The 16,676-nt window shown below is 38.3% G+C and overlaps 1 protein-coding gene across 1 annotated transcript in view; it reads left to right on the plus strand.

Moving 5' to 3' along the window:
* Positions 1–16,676, plus strand: part of LOC122806689 (rootletin-like) — a 552,836-nt gene that overhangs the window by 278,510 nt on the left and 257,650 nt on the right. Inside the window, exon 5 of the mRNA XM_044077321.1 lies at positions 11,112–11,181. Within this exon, the coding sequence (XP_043933256.1) occupies positions 11,112–11,181 (70 nt within the window). The remainder of the gene's footprint in view (positions 1–11,111; positions 11,182–16,676) is intronic.

Here is a 16,676-nt window from a genome sequence, read left to right on the forward strand (position 1 = left end):
GGATACAGCAGCGTAAATCTCACACCTATCTCTAGACATTCCCTGATTGCTGAAATAAATCTATTTCTCTTCTCCTGGTGTACAGTGAATAATCATTTTCCACAAACACTCTGCTGTCTCCAACTTTTAATATTTTGCCCTTTTGTGACAGTTTTGTCAGGATCAGCTCTTTCTGTTGGTAGGATTGCTTCTTTACTATACAGGTCTTGGCTGCTTTCTCATGGCCAGGTTTGGAGCATGCACATGATGTGCCCTTTCATTTAACAAATCCCGCTGTGGAATACCAGTCCAGTTGTTTATTTGTGCCTTCATAAAATTAATAGGGTCTGTTCCCTCTAGTTTCACTGGTAACACAGGAAATCTCAGGTTTTCCCTACATGCTGTGCCCTCTAATTCTTTCATTTTTAAAGCATGTCTTTTTGAACAATCTCATACTGAGCCAGCCTTTTCTTCATTTCAACCTCTGATTTTTGCAGGTTTATTAGCTCATCTGAATATTGATTTAATGCTTCTTACATTTTCCAACCTTTTTTATTTGAGTTGATATAATCATTCAGTATTCCATTTATTTTAATCAGCTCTGAGCACATTTAACTTATTTTTCCTCTAGATTATTGTAAGTCATGTCTTGGGTGAAAGCTGGAGCTTGAACCTCTTTTTGCTAGACAACTGCAGGATTCTTCCCAGTCAGTGTTTTCTCTTGATCTTTTCTAATTGATTTCTGTTCAGTCTCTCTTAGTTTCTTCTTTGCTGGTATTCAGGCAGTGTGCTTAATAACCAGTAACCAAATTTACTAAAAGTTACCAAGTTCCTGGCCCTTGACTTTCAGTTTTTTTCCAGACTGGGTGAACTGAAGTTAAACTGTTGATCAGTGTGCAGCCATCTTGGAATTCCCATTCTTATCTTGTCTTTATTCCCTTCCCAAAAGTGAAAAACAACTTGTATGTTTTCAGAAAATATTAACTTTTAGCCTTAAGAAAATATGCACTAGCTATCTTTAAATAAAAGTAAATTATACACTGTTTTAGTAAATGCATTAAAGTATTTAGTTAGCAGAAAAGCCAATATCTCATACACATGTCCAATAATTTCAAACTTTATTTTTTTACTGAACTGCTTGACCTTGTACCTTTTAATTTTACATTTTTGACTGTAGACAATATCAAGAACACTCCATGGAAACATAAGATCAAAATGTAGATCTGCCCTCAGCTCTAGATTTCTCAAATGGCACTGAACATTTATTTTTCTCTTCTTTCTTTCTTTTTTTTTTTTTTTTTGCTAAAAGAAAACTATTTATCACATTGTGGTCTTTCATTCAAAACCCATTTTCATTCACATTAGTTTAAGCAAAGAGCATTAATCCAGGCATTCACATATGCAAAAGTAAAATAAAACATTTTCACTTCTACATATGTTACAATCATTGCACTTTTACAACCCATCCCCCACCCCAACAGTCCTAGATTACAACCTATTGAAATGTACATGTTTTATCCAGTCCTCCTTCTCTTTTTACATTGTAATGCCTACATTTCTTAAAACTAGGAGAGAGAGAGAGGGAGAAAAGAAAAAAAAAAACACCTGTTTACTTTAGTACATTTATCACATACAACAATAACTGAAAATACTTTACTATATAATATGTAATTTACATCAAAAATGTTTTATAGAATTACTGTTAAAACAAAAAAAAAGTTTTTAAAGTTACCTTTTCCCTCACTCTTCCTCTTCTCTTCTTTTTTCCTAGTAGTGCCCTTCCAAACATTAATGACATGAAGTAGGATATATGCCTGTCAGTCCCCCTACAAGTTCAACAAAGTCAACAAAAATGTAATCTTTCTCAGTCACTTGTGATTGATACTTTATAGTCTCGCATTTATTCAATAATTTCAGTCTTGATGGTCTTCTTCTTGTTCATCTCTGTCTCTCAACCCCAAGTTCAAGTCCAAGGTACTTCCAATTCTTCTCCTTTGCTTTTTAATGTGTCTCAGGCATTTTCCTTTGGAACATTAAAAACTGTTTCACTGGCAGAGTCTCTCTCTCTGAGTCTTGCCATCAGAAAAATGAGAAGCAGAGTCCCATTTTGTTTGATAGTTCATCCTTGTTGGACAAACTTTTGTATTCCCCCGTAGCTAGTTCTGTGTCAAAAAATGACTTTGATCATCCATGAGAAAAACAAATATTTGGATGACAGCTGCATACACCGGCTTGAATCTCACACTTACTTCTCAACATTTCCTGATTGCTGCCTGGTGTACAGTGAATAATCATTTTCCACAAACACTCTGCTGTCTGTAATTTCTAATGTTTTGCCCTTCTGCCACAGTTTTGTCAGGATCAACTCTTTCTGCTGGTATGATTGCATCTTTACTAATACAGGGCTTGGCTGCTTTCTCATGCCCAGGTTTGGAACATACACACAATGTGTCCTTTTAGTTAACAAATCTTGCTGTGGAATACCAGTCCATTTACTTATTTGTTCTTTCATAAAATTAATACAGTCTGTTCCTTCCGATTTCTCTGGTACGGCATAATATCTCAGGTTTTCCTGGTATGCTCTGCACTCTAACTCTACCATTTTTTGAAACATCTTTTTTTGAGCAGTTGCATACTCAGCCAGCCTTTTCTTCATTTTGACCTCAGATATTTTCAGTTTTTTTCAGTTTCTCTGAATAGCTTTTTAAAGCTTCTTTCATTTTTCCAGGCTATTGTTTGAGTTGATACACTCTCAGTTTTTCATTTGTTTTAATCAACTCTGAACACATTTTATTTTTTTCCTCTAAATTATTGACAGCCATCACTTGTACAAAAACTGGAGCATGAACTGCTTTTTGATAAACAGCTGCAGGATTCTTCACATTTTCTGACTGATTTTCTTTCATGTTCTCTGAATTTCTTCTTTTCTGGCATCCAGGCAATGTACTTACTAGCCAGTAACTGAATTTTACTCAAGTTGACAATATCACTGGCCATTGTTTCTTATTTTCTTTTCTTACACTGGAAGAGCTGGAATTAATCTGTTGATCAGTATACAGCCATCTTAAAAGCTCCATTTACAACACAATCTGACTGGATAATTGCATCCATTTTCAGCAGAGGCCCAGGGAGAAAACCTTCACAAATATAACAGAATATACATATTCCTTGGTAAAAACTGACACTGTATTACAATATACTATAAATTTGTAGATTAATACAAATATTAATATACATATACCATCAGTGAAACAAAATAAATATGGTATCATGTAACACTGAAACATCTTTATGTGTTGTAAATGAGAGAATTTATTATTCACTCGTAAGGCAAATGTCAGAGTAGAACATTCAAACAGTGGATAAGGAGGAGGAGAGGAAGTGAGGGGAGAATTAGAAAAAGTTTTTGTTAGAGATGGTAAGTGAAGTAGATATGGGAGACAGGAGAAATAAATAGGCAAAGCAAGATTAAGAGTAAGAGAAATAAAAACAAGGATAAGGAGAGTTAGGGTGTATATAAGTATTAGAGAAGTAAGTGTTGAAATTATTAGCCAGGCGAGCAGCATGTGCAAAACCAGGAGTTTGAGGGGAACGTTTTTTAGTTGTAGCTTAAATAAATAAATGTTATGTATTGCATTGAATGGTTGCAGCAGTAGTCAGGGTGGGGTGAAGGGGGCAAATGTCCCAGGAGCAAAGTCTTGTGGGCACAATTGGACAATCCCAATTGCTCTTAAAAGCCAGTATTGCATTTGCAGACAATCCTGAGCACTGTAGCATTCTGTATTTGGTCTAAACTGTAGCAAACAGTATTCATACTTGAGTCTTTAGGTCCTTGTACACACCCTGTATTAATTCTACTAGTGTTGTAGGTACTTTGAATTATCGCAGGATTGCCCAAATTCTTGGGACTTTGTCAGATGTTTTCTCCAAGTCTAGCAATGTCCATTTGGAGTCTTTCCTCATGTTTCCAGCATGTTTTCCACAATCCATCTCACTGCAAACATCAGGTTGTTTGTGCTGCAAGTAGTTTGCTATAGGTTAAAAAAGACATATTTTTTGTAGTTGAAATCTGAGTGGTGTAGCAGTCTGTGTGGGGTATAAATATAGCAACCAATGTAGCAAGCAGTTTGCCACAGCATGAGAGGAAAAGCATTTTTTTTTCTTTTTTAATAAAATGATAGGAAAAAGTCAAGGTCATGATGTAGAAATGAGACCTGATTGCTTGGGGCAGGTAGAGAGGGGAGGGTGTGTGTATCTAATCACCTGGTTGGTGTGCCGGGGGAAGGAGCAGACTTTTTTGTTCTTTACCTGAAGAGCTGGGGATGGGGGCTCATGGACTAGGTACTGTCTGCAGGAAGCCAGCAACTGGCATGGCATCCTGCAGTTTTGCAGAAGTCTTTTTTTTTGCTCTTCAATTGAAGAGCTGAGGGTGTGGGCACTGGTTGAGCCAGCTATGCTTCTAAGTTGCAGAGACTATATTCCACACTTTCTCTACACTGTGTGAATACAGTCTTTGATTGCAGTTTTGATCAGGCATATAAATATGAAGTAGATTTTGTCAGAAGATTGAAAGTGATGATTTAGGAAGTAGTGGTAGAAAATTGTAATAATATCTGGGCAGGAAGTGAATTTATATATAATTTTATATGTTAAGAAAAGGTGGGTATAATTTAGCTGGTGGGATAATTCTAGCCAATTTAGGATTGCAGTTGGCTGTAGTACATCTTATTCTAGTTTTGACCTCTTCATTCAAACTTCCTTTCCTCTCAGACACTCCTGCCAGAGAATTGAAGGTGTTAACCTGTTCTATTTTTTTTTGTCTCCCGTTTTCAGCCTCTTCTGACACCCCATTTGCTGCCGTGACAACTGTGTTGTCTGTACTCCATTTCATCCCAAGTCCCTTCAGTTCTTTATTCCAACCCCCTGTCATTCGTTGACATTAGTTTCCAGAGTCACATCATCTGCATAAGTTTGCTTTGTTGATTTGCCCCCTCTGACCTGTTTACTCCTGTAGTCCATCACCAGAATGTACCAAACTGAGCTCAGAGCTGAACCCTGATGCACACCCATGCCCACTGAGACCCACTCTGGATCCAAACGCTCCATATATGTGTCTTTAGGTCCTCGTACATATCATGGATTAATTCTACGAGTGTTTTAGGTACTTTGAAGTATTGCAGGATTGCCCAAATTCTGGCGACCTTGTCAGATGTTTTCTCCAAATCTAGCAATGCCCAACTGGAGTATTTCCTCAAATCCAGCATCCTCTCTACTATCCATCTCACTGCAAACATCTGGTTGTGCTGCATCCTGATCTGAATCAAAATTGCTCATATGAAATCTTATTTTCAACTACTCTGCATATTTGTTTATCGTGCACTTTTGCTGTCTTTCATGCAGTATGACAGAAGTTTGATACCTCTGTACTACCCACAGTTGTGATTGTCCCCTTCATTCTTGTACGCTGATATTAGAATGCTTATTCTCCACTCATCTGGTATATTTTACAGAAAAGCAGCTACGTGATTCTGATACTGCTTTGAACGTTTCTACTTGATGCATACTTTACTATAAATAATTACAAGTTTTGTGCAGTTTTTAAATATTTCTTCTGAAAATAGGCACTCTCCTCTTAGCTTAGTACCACAGTCTTACAAGCACAGTGAAAGCAGTGAGGCAAGTCAATCTTAGAACAGACCCTCGTACTTAAATGGATTTAATTGGAACACTATCCAGTTTGAGCTATTGGTGAAGTTGTTGAGAGCAAGTTTTTTTCTGTACTGAATGTAACTTAAGGGTTTTAACAAATTAGGCTGGATATAGCTAGATGAATGTTTTGCATATTTAACACCCTCTGGGTAGACACAGGCTTCTGAGATTGCCTCTTGGCGTGTCATCAGCTGCACTAATGTTTCAGACAGTAGTAGGTGAAATCAGTAAATGCTTGGAAGGTGTTGTTACCATAATAGTTACTTTTCTAATGTGAGGAGCTACCCAAGCAAGAGCATGATATTCAGTTTATCCAGTTACTTGAAAGGCAAAGGTAAGAAAATCTTAAAACTGACTAGAAATAAGTATCACATTTGTGTAAATGCTAGTAAATAAATGCCCGTCTTGACAGCCTCATGACATAGTGGGATAAATCTGTGACTATGACATAAGTGACCAGCTTCTGAGTTTGACTAGTGGCTTAATGTGCCAGTTGGAGCTGAATGGCTGTAAAAGCAATAATAAGGCTGAAGGGGAAGGGGTGCACAGGGGGCGGTGTGTGCACACTAATGGTGATACAAGGGATGAAACAGTGGCCATTGCTGCTGTAGCTTGGCAGGCACAGAGGGACATGTCATCACACAGCTGAGATCTTTGTCCTTATAGCAACAGTGCATACCCACCTGAAGGCATCAACCCTGCACATCAGAGGGAGGTTGGGCTTAAAAGAAAAACAATGCCCTCAGACAGTAGTATGGCAGCTTCTCCCCTGGTCTCTTGGCTGTCTTGAAACTTGGTGGCCCATATATTTGAACCTTTACATAGGGGAATTGGCCACCCCATGCATATGGTTGTTCCTAGAAAAAGACCCTCTTAGTGTGGATTACACTGGAGGGGCTGCTATGGCTCAAGGAACCACGAGGATGGGACAACGTGGCATATGGCATTAGAGTAGCCAGATGTCAATTATGGTGGGAAACAAAAAAATAAATAAACTAAAGAATTTCCTGGATTTGTGGTATAGAGAGAAGAGAGATAAAGATCTAACTATGACCCATATGACCAGAGTTTGAATAGCACGTGCTGGAAGACATGAGCAGCGGAAGATGGGGGTGAGCAACTTATGTCAGTTCATCCATCCTGGAGGGAAGGGTATTGGTGGTTCCCCATTAGCCAACTTGCTCCTGTGCAAGAGATAGATTTCTGCTATGTGAATGCAAAGCAAGGGTTTTCGGCTCACTGTTTATCACACGTCACATGCCAAAAATGGTGAGCTAAAAAAAACACACACAAAAAAAAAATTGGTTTTGCAGGAGGACAAGCCCCCTCAAAATTATATATACCAACAACACAGTCACACCACAGTGAAGAAAAGGGGGAAACCCAGAAAAATTGCTCTACTGGCTTGCACAGTCCAATACATTGCAGTGAAATTCACAACAACATTAAATTATCAACCTTCATATGCTTAGTGAATGTAGCAGCAGCAAAAAAAAATGCATATGTAAGCCATGCAAAAGGAATCTTGCATGCAACCATTAATCATTGAACTGAGGGGCATGGACTTGGTGTTCCTAGAACCATGAGGATGCCCAAGTCAGGAGGAGGACATAGAATGGTGATGCTGCTGCACACATGAGTCAAGGGTCAAGTCAAATTAAAATACTTCTCATGGTTGCCAGTATGACAGCTATGCCATAGATTACCCTCACCCTAACTATGGAGAATGAACGGTTAGTGGCAGCAGCTCAATGGTGGGCAGGCATGTTGGGCAGAAAAAGGATATAGAAAAAATATTAAATAAATGTGTCATGTTTTGTCTGTCTCCTGATGGTCTGAAAATGGATTCTGAAAGTCATTGCTATAGTGAATATACAAAAAGCAGTGAGAAGTCATACCTTACATGATTCTTTCATATGGTACAGTATCTTTCCTAGCTCATTCCATACTTGTCAGATTTAAGACTGCCACTTAATAAACTGTTACAGAATGATGTTGCATGTTTCTGGTTGCTGGAACAACACAGAAGCTTTGTGATGCTAATGTTAAAGCCTGGTTACCGAGGCTCCTACTCTGAAGTTATATGATATTTAACAGCTGTGTATGGTGGTTGAGGAGAGGGGAAGTTTGAATGAAGAGGTCAAAACTAAAATCAGAGGAGCTGCAGGATATTAAAGTACAGCTATCGCCTGGTAAAAAACAAGTCTGACACCTATTAAGCTGCTGTGAAGCATGGATGGAAAAAAAACAAACAGCTACAATCTGTTTGTACATGCTAAACATGGCTTTGGTTTTAGCAAGCATAAAATAAAAGAAAGTATATAAAAAGAAAGTAAAAACACTACTCGTCTAGCAAAAGTAACAGTTACAAACACGTCATTTTCCTTTCCCTTTACTAATTAAGACTTAAAAAGCCATGTTTAGCAGCCATGGGGAAAAGTAAATGTGTGTGTGTGTGGGGGGGAACGACAAAAAGTGCATACCTCATAACTTCTTTGCTCAAGAATTTGGAACAAAGGCAACAGTAATGGGAAGACAAAGATCTAAAAATCAGCAGCAGTTTTAAAACGTAACCCTAATTCTCTTAGAAAGCACATATATAAAGCAGTTTTACATCAACAAACATTTTTCTGAACAATAAGAAGCATTTAATGCTAATGTCTGGGTTTAGTGACTGTAATCCTCAGTAAATTACCAGGAAAATCAAACGTTTTCAAATGACAGTGCAAAAATTTGAGGCAAAATCAGAAATGTACTGCAAAATGATTGACGGTTTAGAGATATTGGGTTGTAGTGTCTTGTACTGTATGATTTTTTTTCTTTTGTTGGTCACAATGAGATATCAGAGGTTCACTCGGTCAAGAAAGTGGCTGCAATTGCTGTATGTTTTTGTGTTTGTGTGAGTCTTTGTGTGTGTATGCACTCGCCTGTTTACGTGTGTGTTTCTGTGTGAGTCTGTCTCTGTTTCCATGTGCGCGTGTATGTGCCTGTATGCACTCACGTGTTTGTGTGTGTTTCTGTGTGTGCCTGTTTGTGTGTGTATTCATGCGTATATATGTGTGAATGTGTCTGTGTTTCCGCGTGCATGCTCTCTCATGTGTGTATTCTGTGTGTATATGCATGAGTCTTTGTGTGTGTTTTTCCGTGTGTGCCTGTGTATGTATATGTGTGTGTGTGTGTGTGTGTGTGTGTGTGTGTGTGTGTGTGTGTGTGTGTGTGTGTGTGTAGACATTAAAGACTTGTATGTCTCTTATTTTAGGTATAAAACATTACCTGCAATTGCATATACTACAATAACTTTGAAACATTAGGTGAATGAACCATTTTGTGTCAAAATATAAAAAACAAATATAAAACAATTTAACCCATTTCCCATTATTGGGTCTATATTACCTAATCGAAACTGCTAAACATTGAACGCCATTTCTTCGACCACTAAACATCGAACTACCATTTATGCGATGGGCCAGTTCAGTGATTTTTTTTCCTAGGGAAAAAATTGCTTGGCCAACCAGAAATGACAAGCCACTTCAAACATTGCAAAGTGGGGGGCTTTGCCCCCCACCCCCCCTAACTAAATATACCAACTCCGAGATCGCACCTCAGTAGGGAAAAGGAAAATTTCTGGATGATGGCCAAACAATTTTTCCCTAGGAAAAAAATAAATCGCTGAATTGGCATTCGCATAAATGGTAGTTCGATGTTTGGTGGTCGATGAAATGGCATTCGATGTTTAGCCATTTCGATTAGGTAATATAGAGCCCCGTTATCTTAGGGCAATAATGCCTTTAAGGCTGGGCATTAGAGGGGAAATAACCAATCTTTCAGGGGTGGAGAGGTCTTCCATCTGCAATATCAGGCCTCACAACACTCCTGACCAGTCCATTATTTTCCCGTTAATGCCCACCCTCATAGGCTTTACTGTTTGCTTAATATTTCAGATGGACACTAATGAAAAAGAGGTTGTAACAGTATTACTGCAGAAAGGTAAACTACTAACAAAGTGCTCAAGGACTTTGATGGGCGCCCTGACATGATAATGCAGATAGAGAAAGAAATGCTAGCAATAGTGTTTGGTTGTCAAAAGCCTCATGATTACGGTTATGGCAACATAGTTTCAGTACAGTCATATAATGAGCCTCTGCAATGCATTTTCAAGACAATTCTCCTTAAAGCATCCACAAGTCTATAGGGAATGTTGCTGAGCTTGCAGAATATGTTTTAGAGGTTCACTATAAACTAGGTAAATGTATGCATGTAGCTGATATATGTAGCAAAGCTTACTTGCAAGAAGTTTGAAAATCTCATCTAGACGTTATTGTAGTATCATGGATTGTATGGTGCATTTGGGGATGTTATTTAAGGAAATTGGTGATACTGTTATTGTTTAAGGATGCAAAGGCTGCATGCTCTGCAGATCTTTGAACCACGGCCTCATGCATATTGTGAGAGGGCACCATTTTAAAGCAGCTCAGATTTGGGGCTGTCTTCAAAAGGCAGTAGTGTATGTCCTTAAATCCCCCTGTGAATTGTTCACATTGACCAGATGATACACCTAGTTAGAGTGCATGTTTAGAGCATTTGAGGGTCATTAGAAATATTTCATGGACAAGCTCAGTAGCCACCCATTTCAACTATACACATGCCTCTACTGACAAATTATTTTTTTTTGTATGACTGTCATAATGCCGAGCTATATTCTAATATACCTTAAAAAGGAGGCATGGCTTATATTCATTTTAGAAACTTTATAGCACAAATGACTTAATACTGAATTGATTATGAAATATTTATTGCAGTTCTTAGCAAGCAGATAAAAATATTAATTTATTAATTTATTATGAAAGCCATAGAAAAAAATCATTTAATTGATTCCTGAGATTTTCCATGAGCATATAGTGCTGTGATGTATAATCAAAGCCTTTATGACTTTATGAAGGCAAGTAGCTAAGGTGCCAGTTCTTTTGGTTATTTTTTTTTCTATGTGCCAAATTCCTATGTGGCCTTAATTAGGGCCTCAGCACATTGAACTTTGAACATTGAAGGTACCTTATAGATATTGATTGACTGACTGATTGATTCATTGATTGAGATGATGCCATCGACTAACTTTGTGCCATTGACTAATGCAGATCATCCCAAACATTCTCCAGGATCATTGCATCACCTCTTTGTACTATTAATTTTGGAAACATGGCAGCAAGGCACCTTTGTTTTGCTTTTTTCTACAAGTAGTACATCAAACTCAAGATTCCTCTGTTCGCTTGCATAAGAGATTTTAAGAAGGCATTTATATTGTATTTGGACACCTGAGAGTTTGATGAACATTTTAGTATCTGCTGCTTTGTAATACTCAAGACTGTACTGCATGTTGTTTAATGTTTGTGTGGACAGAAAGCTGACCGAGTGGCTTCATTTTGCAGGCTTAAGTCTGTTGAGCAAGATGTTGCTGATTTAGTGAGGCAGAAGATGGAATATGAGAAACAATTTAAGGTAAGAAGTAGCTGAAACTGCTTCAGGAATGCTGAGTGGGCAAAATCCAAACCTTCTTTAATTTCTGAATATCTCATTTCTTTATTCCTCTACATTGTATTTAAAAATTACAAGAAAATGTATACACTGACGATACACCCATAAGAGTTAACCCATTTATTTGGGATTTGTAAACTTATAGGGAAAATGACCTAACCTTTGACCAAGAAAGTCCTTCTGCATTGCACAGCTTATAAAGAAAGGGATTGTGTCTAGATCTAGGGATGTCATTGTTCTGCTTTATTCAGCCTTCATTAGGCCAGTCATTGACTGTAATGCCTCCTTTGGCATGTATCTGTCCAGACATATGCAACAACTGGAATGATCACAGGGATACCTTACTAAAAGATCGATTTACTGCGCATCAGCTAGTCAAATGGCATCAGAAATACATGGTCTTAGGGTGTAAACTACTTTTGCAACATCAATAGAACAGTTTACAGGGACAGGGATATCTCACAGAGGATACTGATGCTGTGTAACAGACTCCTCATTCACATAAAATAAAGTTCATCCCTGTCCATATACAAGTGCAACTTAGATCTATAGATGGAAAACAGAAAATTTACCCAGAGGACTGCCCTCTACACTGCTAATAGACATTGGCAGTGCTTAAATACTTGGTGCATGGGCTCCCTCAAATTATCTATGTTATGATCCCAGTTATAATCATTAGGGGTAGTATATAATTATCAACCATGGGATGGGTAAAGCAAATTTATAACCAAATGGGGTAGGTTATTTCAAGCCCAAGAAGGGAAACTGGCTAGGCTTAAAATAGCCAGCAAGGGCAACTAGCCTAGTTCTTACCTATGAACTTATGAAAATCGAGTAGTTATGTGTAGCCATATATAACATTCCTTGAGAATTCTCATTGCCCTATTTCATCACAGCATGTTGCCATGACAGTAGCTACCTCATCATAGACATAGTACTGTGATGGAATCATCAGTTCATGGACAAGAAATGTTATGGCCCAAGGCTATCATCTCAAATTCTCTTCTCCACTCTCACCCAGTTGCTACTATTGCCAGTTGTCCCTCACATCCAAAGAAGCAGGCAAAGAAGAAGTGCAGAATTACTTAAGAAAAGAACTAATTAGGAGGTTTCACAAAACCATTATGGACTCCAACACTATTCTAGATTCATTTTAATATTAAAAAGCTAGGTAACTTCAGTCCCATTTTGAACCCGAGTGGCCTAAATGTCTTCAACCCAGAAGCGATCTGCATGATAACCCTTCAGTCAGTCGGTCCTCCCCTGTTGGGAGGACATTAAATGTGCTCTTTGGAGCTTCTCATGTACTTTCCTACTCATGATCATGAAGAGTTTTAGAAGTTTCCCGAGGTTCTGAGAAAGAGTCAGTAACTATCAGTTTTACAAGCTTCTTTGGTTTTACATCAGTTCCAGATGTGTTCACAAAGTCCATCTTAGTAGTAGTCACCTATAGTCACTGCAAGAGACAAAAGTGATTTTCCTGTTTAAATGTCTGGCTTATAATGTCTGACAACAGAGGCAATCTCAGCAGGCAAAGAGAAGCTCTGCTCCACATCTTTCACTCGTTGGCGGTCTATGTAAACATTACCATTTCCAACCTCCTACCATCTTAAATCTTGAATCTCATGAGTTGTTCCTATCTAGCAAGATTTTCTGGACATTTTTACTCCTTGCCAAACTTCGTGAATCTTATTAGTGACCCATGTGTTTCTGTCAGTTCTCTCTCCTCCTGCTGGCCTTCAGCTCATGCCACTGTCAGTTTTCATAGTACCTCATGTCAGATCCCAAATGAGAGTTTTGTATTGGACTTTGTGGGTACAGTGGTCATGAAAAGAGGATCCACTGGAGAATCCAATCAAAATTTCTGAAGCTGCAGGAACTATCTAAAATGGTTGACCTTTCTTACTAACTTTCTATTAGGCAGTCTTCTGTTCTGCCTTCTCTCTCAGCGACATTGTCCACCTATGCATCAGCTCTGGCATGGGTGGACACTTTGTGGGTCACACAATGCAGGTGTTGTGGTACCTTCAGGAATCTAAGTTACACATCAGTATTCTGGACATGACAGCAGTCCTTCTGTCCTTGCAGACTGTACCAGAGAAGGTTCCACAAGGCTGTTCATCCATTCAGTCAGACAGAATGGGAGTACTATTGCACATCAGCTTCTGATTTCTCTCTTTCATTCATGAGTGGTAAACATCAGCTTGAACAAGAGTTGGCTACCCAGTGTGTCATTCAAGATTCTTAGGGGGGTACTTAGAGAAGATGTTTTGCCCTTCAGTTTGTACAAATGTCATATATTTTGTTTTAGTGTTTCATATTTCTTTGTGTTGCTAGGCTTCTTCCAGCACTATGAAACAAATAGATAAGTAGGAGTTGACTGCAGCTGTACTTGAACCAGAGTCCTATGTTATCCTCGTCTGTAATTAGCAGCTCCAAGAAAACATGAAAATGTTGAGGAGAGTAATGCATCCTGTACAGAAGCTGATTAAAGGTTGGTTGAGGTTAACTGTCTGGGAAATATTGCCCATGAGTCTGTTCACCTCAGTAACTTATGAATCACTCAGGGAAGGAAACACAATGTGCATAAACTATGTGATGTCAAGTGACATTTGATTTAACATGCACTGCTATTTAAATTATAAAGAAAATAATCTGTCTCAGGTGAAACTGACTGGAGGACACTATTATTCTGAGGACTTCATGATGATAACTGCAGGGTCTCTTGAGTTTTACTCATTCTGTGTCTTCCTATACATATGAAAGTCAGGTATACATTTGCTTTTTGAGCAGCAGAAGCTGGAGATAACATATGTTGCAATGGCATACCATGGCACATTCTCATCATACAGTTTCTTCAGCTTGATAACCAGCTCAGGGTATTGGGAAGATGAGGAGAAAACAGTACAGAGGATGCAGCAGGGGACATAGAAAGAAAGCAGAGATCACAGCATGACAGAGGAAAAGGCAAAGAAACTCAGAGGCTTAAGCAGCAGCAAAATACCCTTTTGAAAGGTCTGTATGTTTGTGCAGACTAAGCAGGTGAGAGATGCCCTTGTGGAGGGCAAGTTACAGGAAAAAATTACTTCCAGTTGCAAGAGAGCAGATTTACTGTTGGTGGGATGAGATCAGGGTATGATTTATGCTACCATATGACTAGGAACAGAAGGATTGGAGCTGGGTAAATTGCTATGTAAAGCAGTGATAGGAACACAGACCGTGATGAGTTCCCTGTGAAGGAATGATGCCTGTCACACCTGTCCCACCAATCAAGATCTCCAGAGGAGAGTAACACTCCAGACAGGCACCAAGTTATCCAGCCTACAAACAGTTCTGTGCTTACCTTGTTTGGATCCTTTTCAGTCATGCAAACCGTTTCATCATGCGTGTGTGCAATTATCTGGCCTTTCACTGCATTTAAATAGTCTAGGCCAGTGTGTTCTAGGAGGCTGCAATCAACTGAAAAGTTGGCCAAGTAAAACTAAGAAAAGAATAGAAGGCAAAACTAATTAAGTAAGCAACTACAACTGCATAAATAGACCCAATAAATAATTCAGCAACTGTCACCATTTAGTGCATGAACTTAGCAGAGTCATATAGTTAGACCTATATAAATAAGGCATATGTTTACAAGTTGGATAAACAGACTTTGTCAGAGGTAATAGCGAACAGGCACATAAAAAGCCCTTCTTGTGGAAGCTGAACAGGAAAATGCTAGGGTATTAACTAAACACAGACAGGGCATATACTCCCATAGGACTTGCTTTCACTTGCACTTCTCAGTAAAGATGAACAAAGCCAGTCTTAGGTAAAATGGACCCAGTACTGACCATTCTCTGGTTCTCTTGCATTTTCTGATGCCCCAATTTCCCAGTCTCTAGTGCAGTCCCCACTTGCTCAGAGCTTTCATTAGCCATGGTTTACCTTTTCCTATCATTCACACTACATGCACTGTATGGGTTAGTGCGCAGTGTAATTCATAGTGAAACATATTAGAATTGCACACTGTTTGTACTCTGTACTGTATTTATACTCCTGCTACCTCTACCATCTCCCCAATATTTTCTTAAAGTTCACATTTCTTCCTCATTAATTTACAGGACACTATTTTGAAATAGAGTATGATGTAAAGGTATTTAATAGTTGGACAAATAATAAACATTTTCATTTTTTTTTATTCAAAATAAAAGTAAAATGTCCTAAAGCCCTTCATAACAAGGTTTGAGAGACTGGGCGTACCATTTTACTCATTTGATTGATAACAGTAAGAGGTGCAAATCCTTCTAGTGTATAATGCACACAGCAAAGCTTGAGGCAGATTCTCTCCATCACAGAATACATACCCTCAGTTGTGTTTAGTTTTTGACTGCAAAAACAGATTTGATGTTCCTCTCCATTCAAAGTTTGTGACAGCACTGCTCCTAAACCCACTTGTTAGGTATTCATATACAGTATAAATCCTTCAATAAAGGCAGAACATGTTAATACAGGCCCTGAGCGTAATGCTTCTTCTGAGTGACTAAAGGTATTGTTAGCTTCTTCTAAATGCTTTATTTAGAGAGGCATATTTTCCTTGGTCTAGTTTGTTTGGGAGATACTGTGATTGTAAAATGTGATATTAACTTCTTATAATACACTCTAGCCAAATAGTAAAAATGCCCTGACTTGATTTTTCTTTTATGGAATAGGCGATTTTCTTACTGTGTTTACTTTATTGGGGAGATTAACAATTTCTTTCCCAATGACGTACCCAGGGTATTTCGCCTCACTCATGCCTAACTTGCATGAAGCATTCACAGTTAGTTTGTCTTGCTTTAGGGAGTCTAAAACAGCCTCTGCCTCAGCTTGATGTGAGTCCCAGTCTTCAGAATATATAATAGCATCATCTTGGTAAATGGCATCATAGCAGTTTTGGGTCTTCAAGACTCTGTCCATTACAAGGGTACAGAAAAAAACTCTAAATGGAGTCAGAAAATAATAGCAGCTGGGGACAGTACCTCATCAAGAGGCACAGCTATAATTATTAAGAAATCTTTTGAAGGAAACATCATTAATTATAACTATGATGATAAAGGAAGATGGTGCTATTTTACATGCTTATGGCTAACACACAAAAATCCTGTATTATTGTGTAATGTTTATAGCCCATGCAACTATCAGCTCAATTTCTTAATTGAAATCTATAATTTACTAAATAAGCACCCAAATCATCTGATTATAATTGGCGGGGACTGAAATATAACAATTAATCCACTAAAAGATAGGTCGAATAAAAATCATACTTAACCTCTCCAAGCCACAGCATTCCTATCAGATCCAATTGAAGACTTCAACTTAATTGATCCATTTGAACTCAACAACAAAGACAGTCTAAGTACCAGATACACTTACTTTTCCCCATACCATAAATCCTGGTCTAGGATTGACATATTTTTGATCTCTCAAGGCTTTGTTCATTA

The sequence above is a fragment of the Protopterus annectens genome, chromosome 7.part0, assembly GCF_019279795.1.
Source record: "Protopterus annectens isolate FY-2018-M chromosome 7.part0, PAN1.0, whole genome shotgun sequence".
Lineage (NCBI taxonomy): Eukaryota > Metazoa > Chordata > Ceratodontiformes > Protopteridae > Protopterus > Protopterus annectens.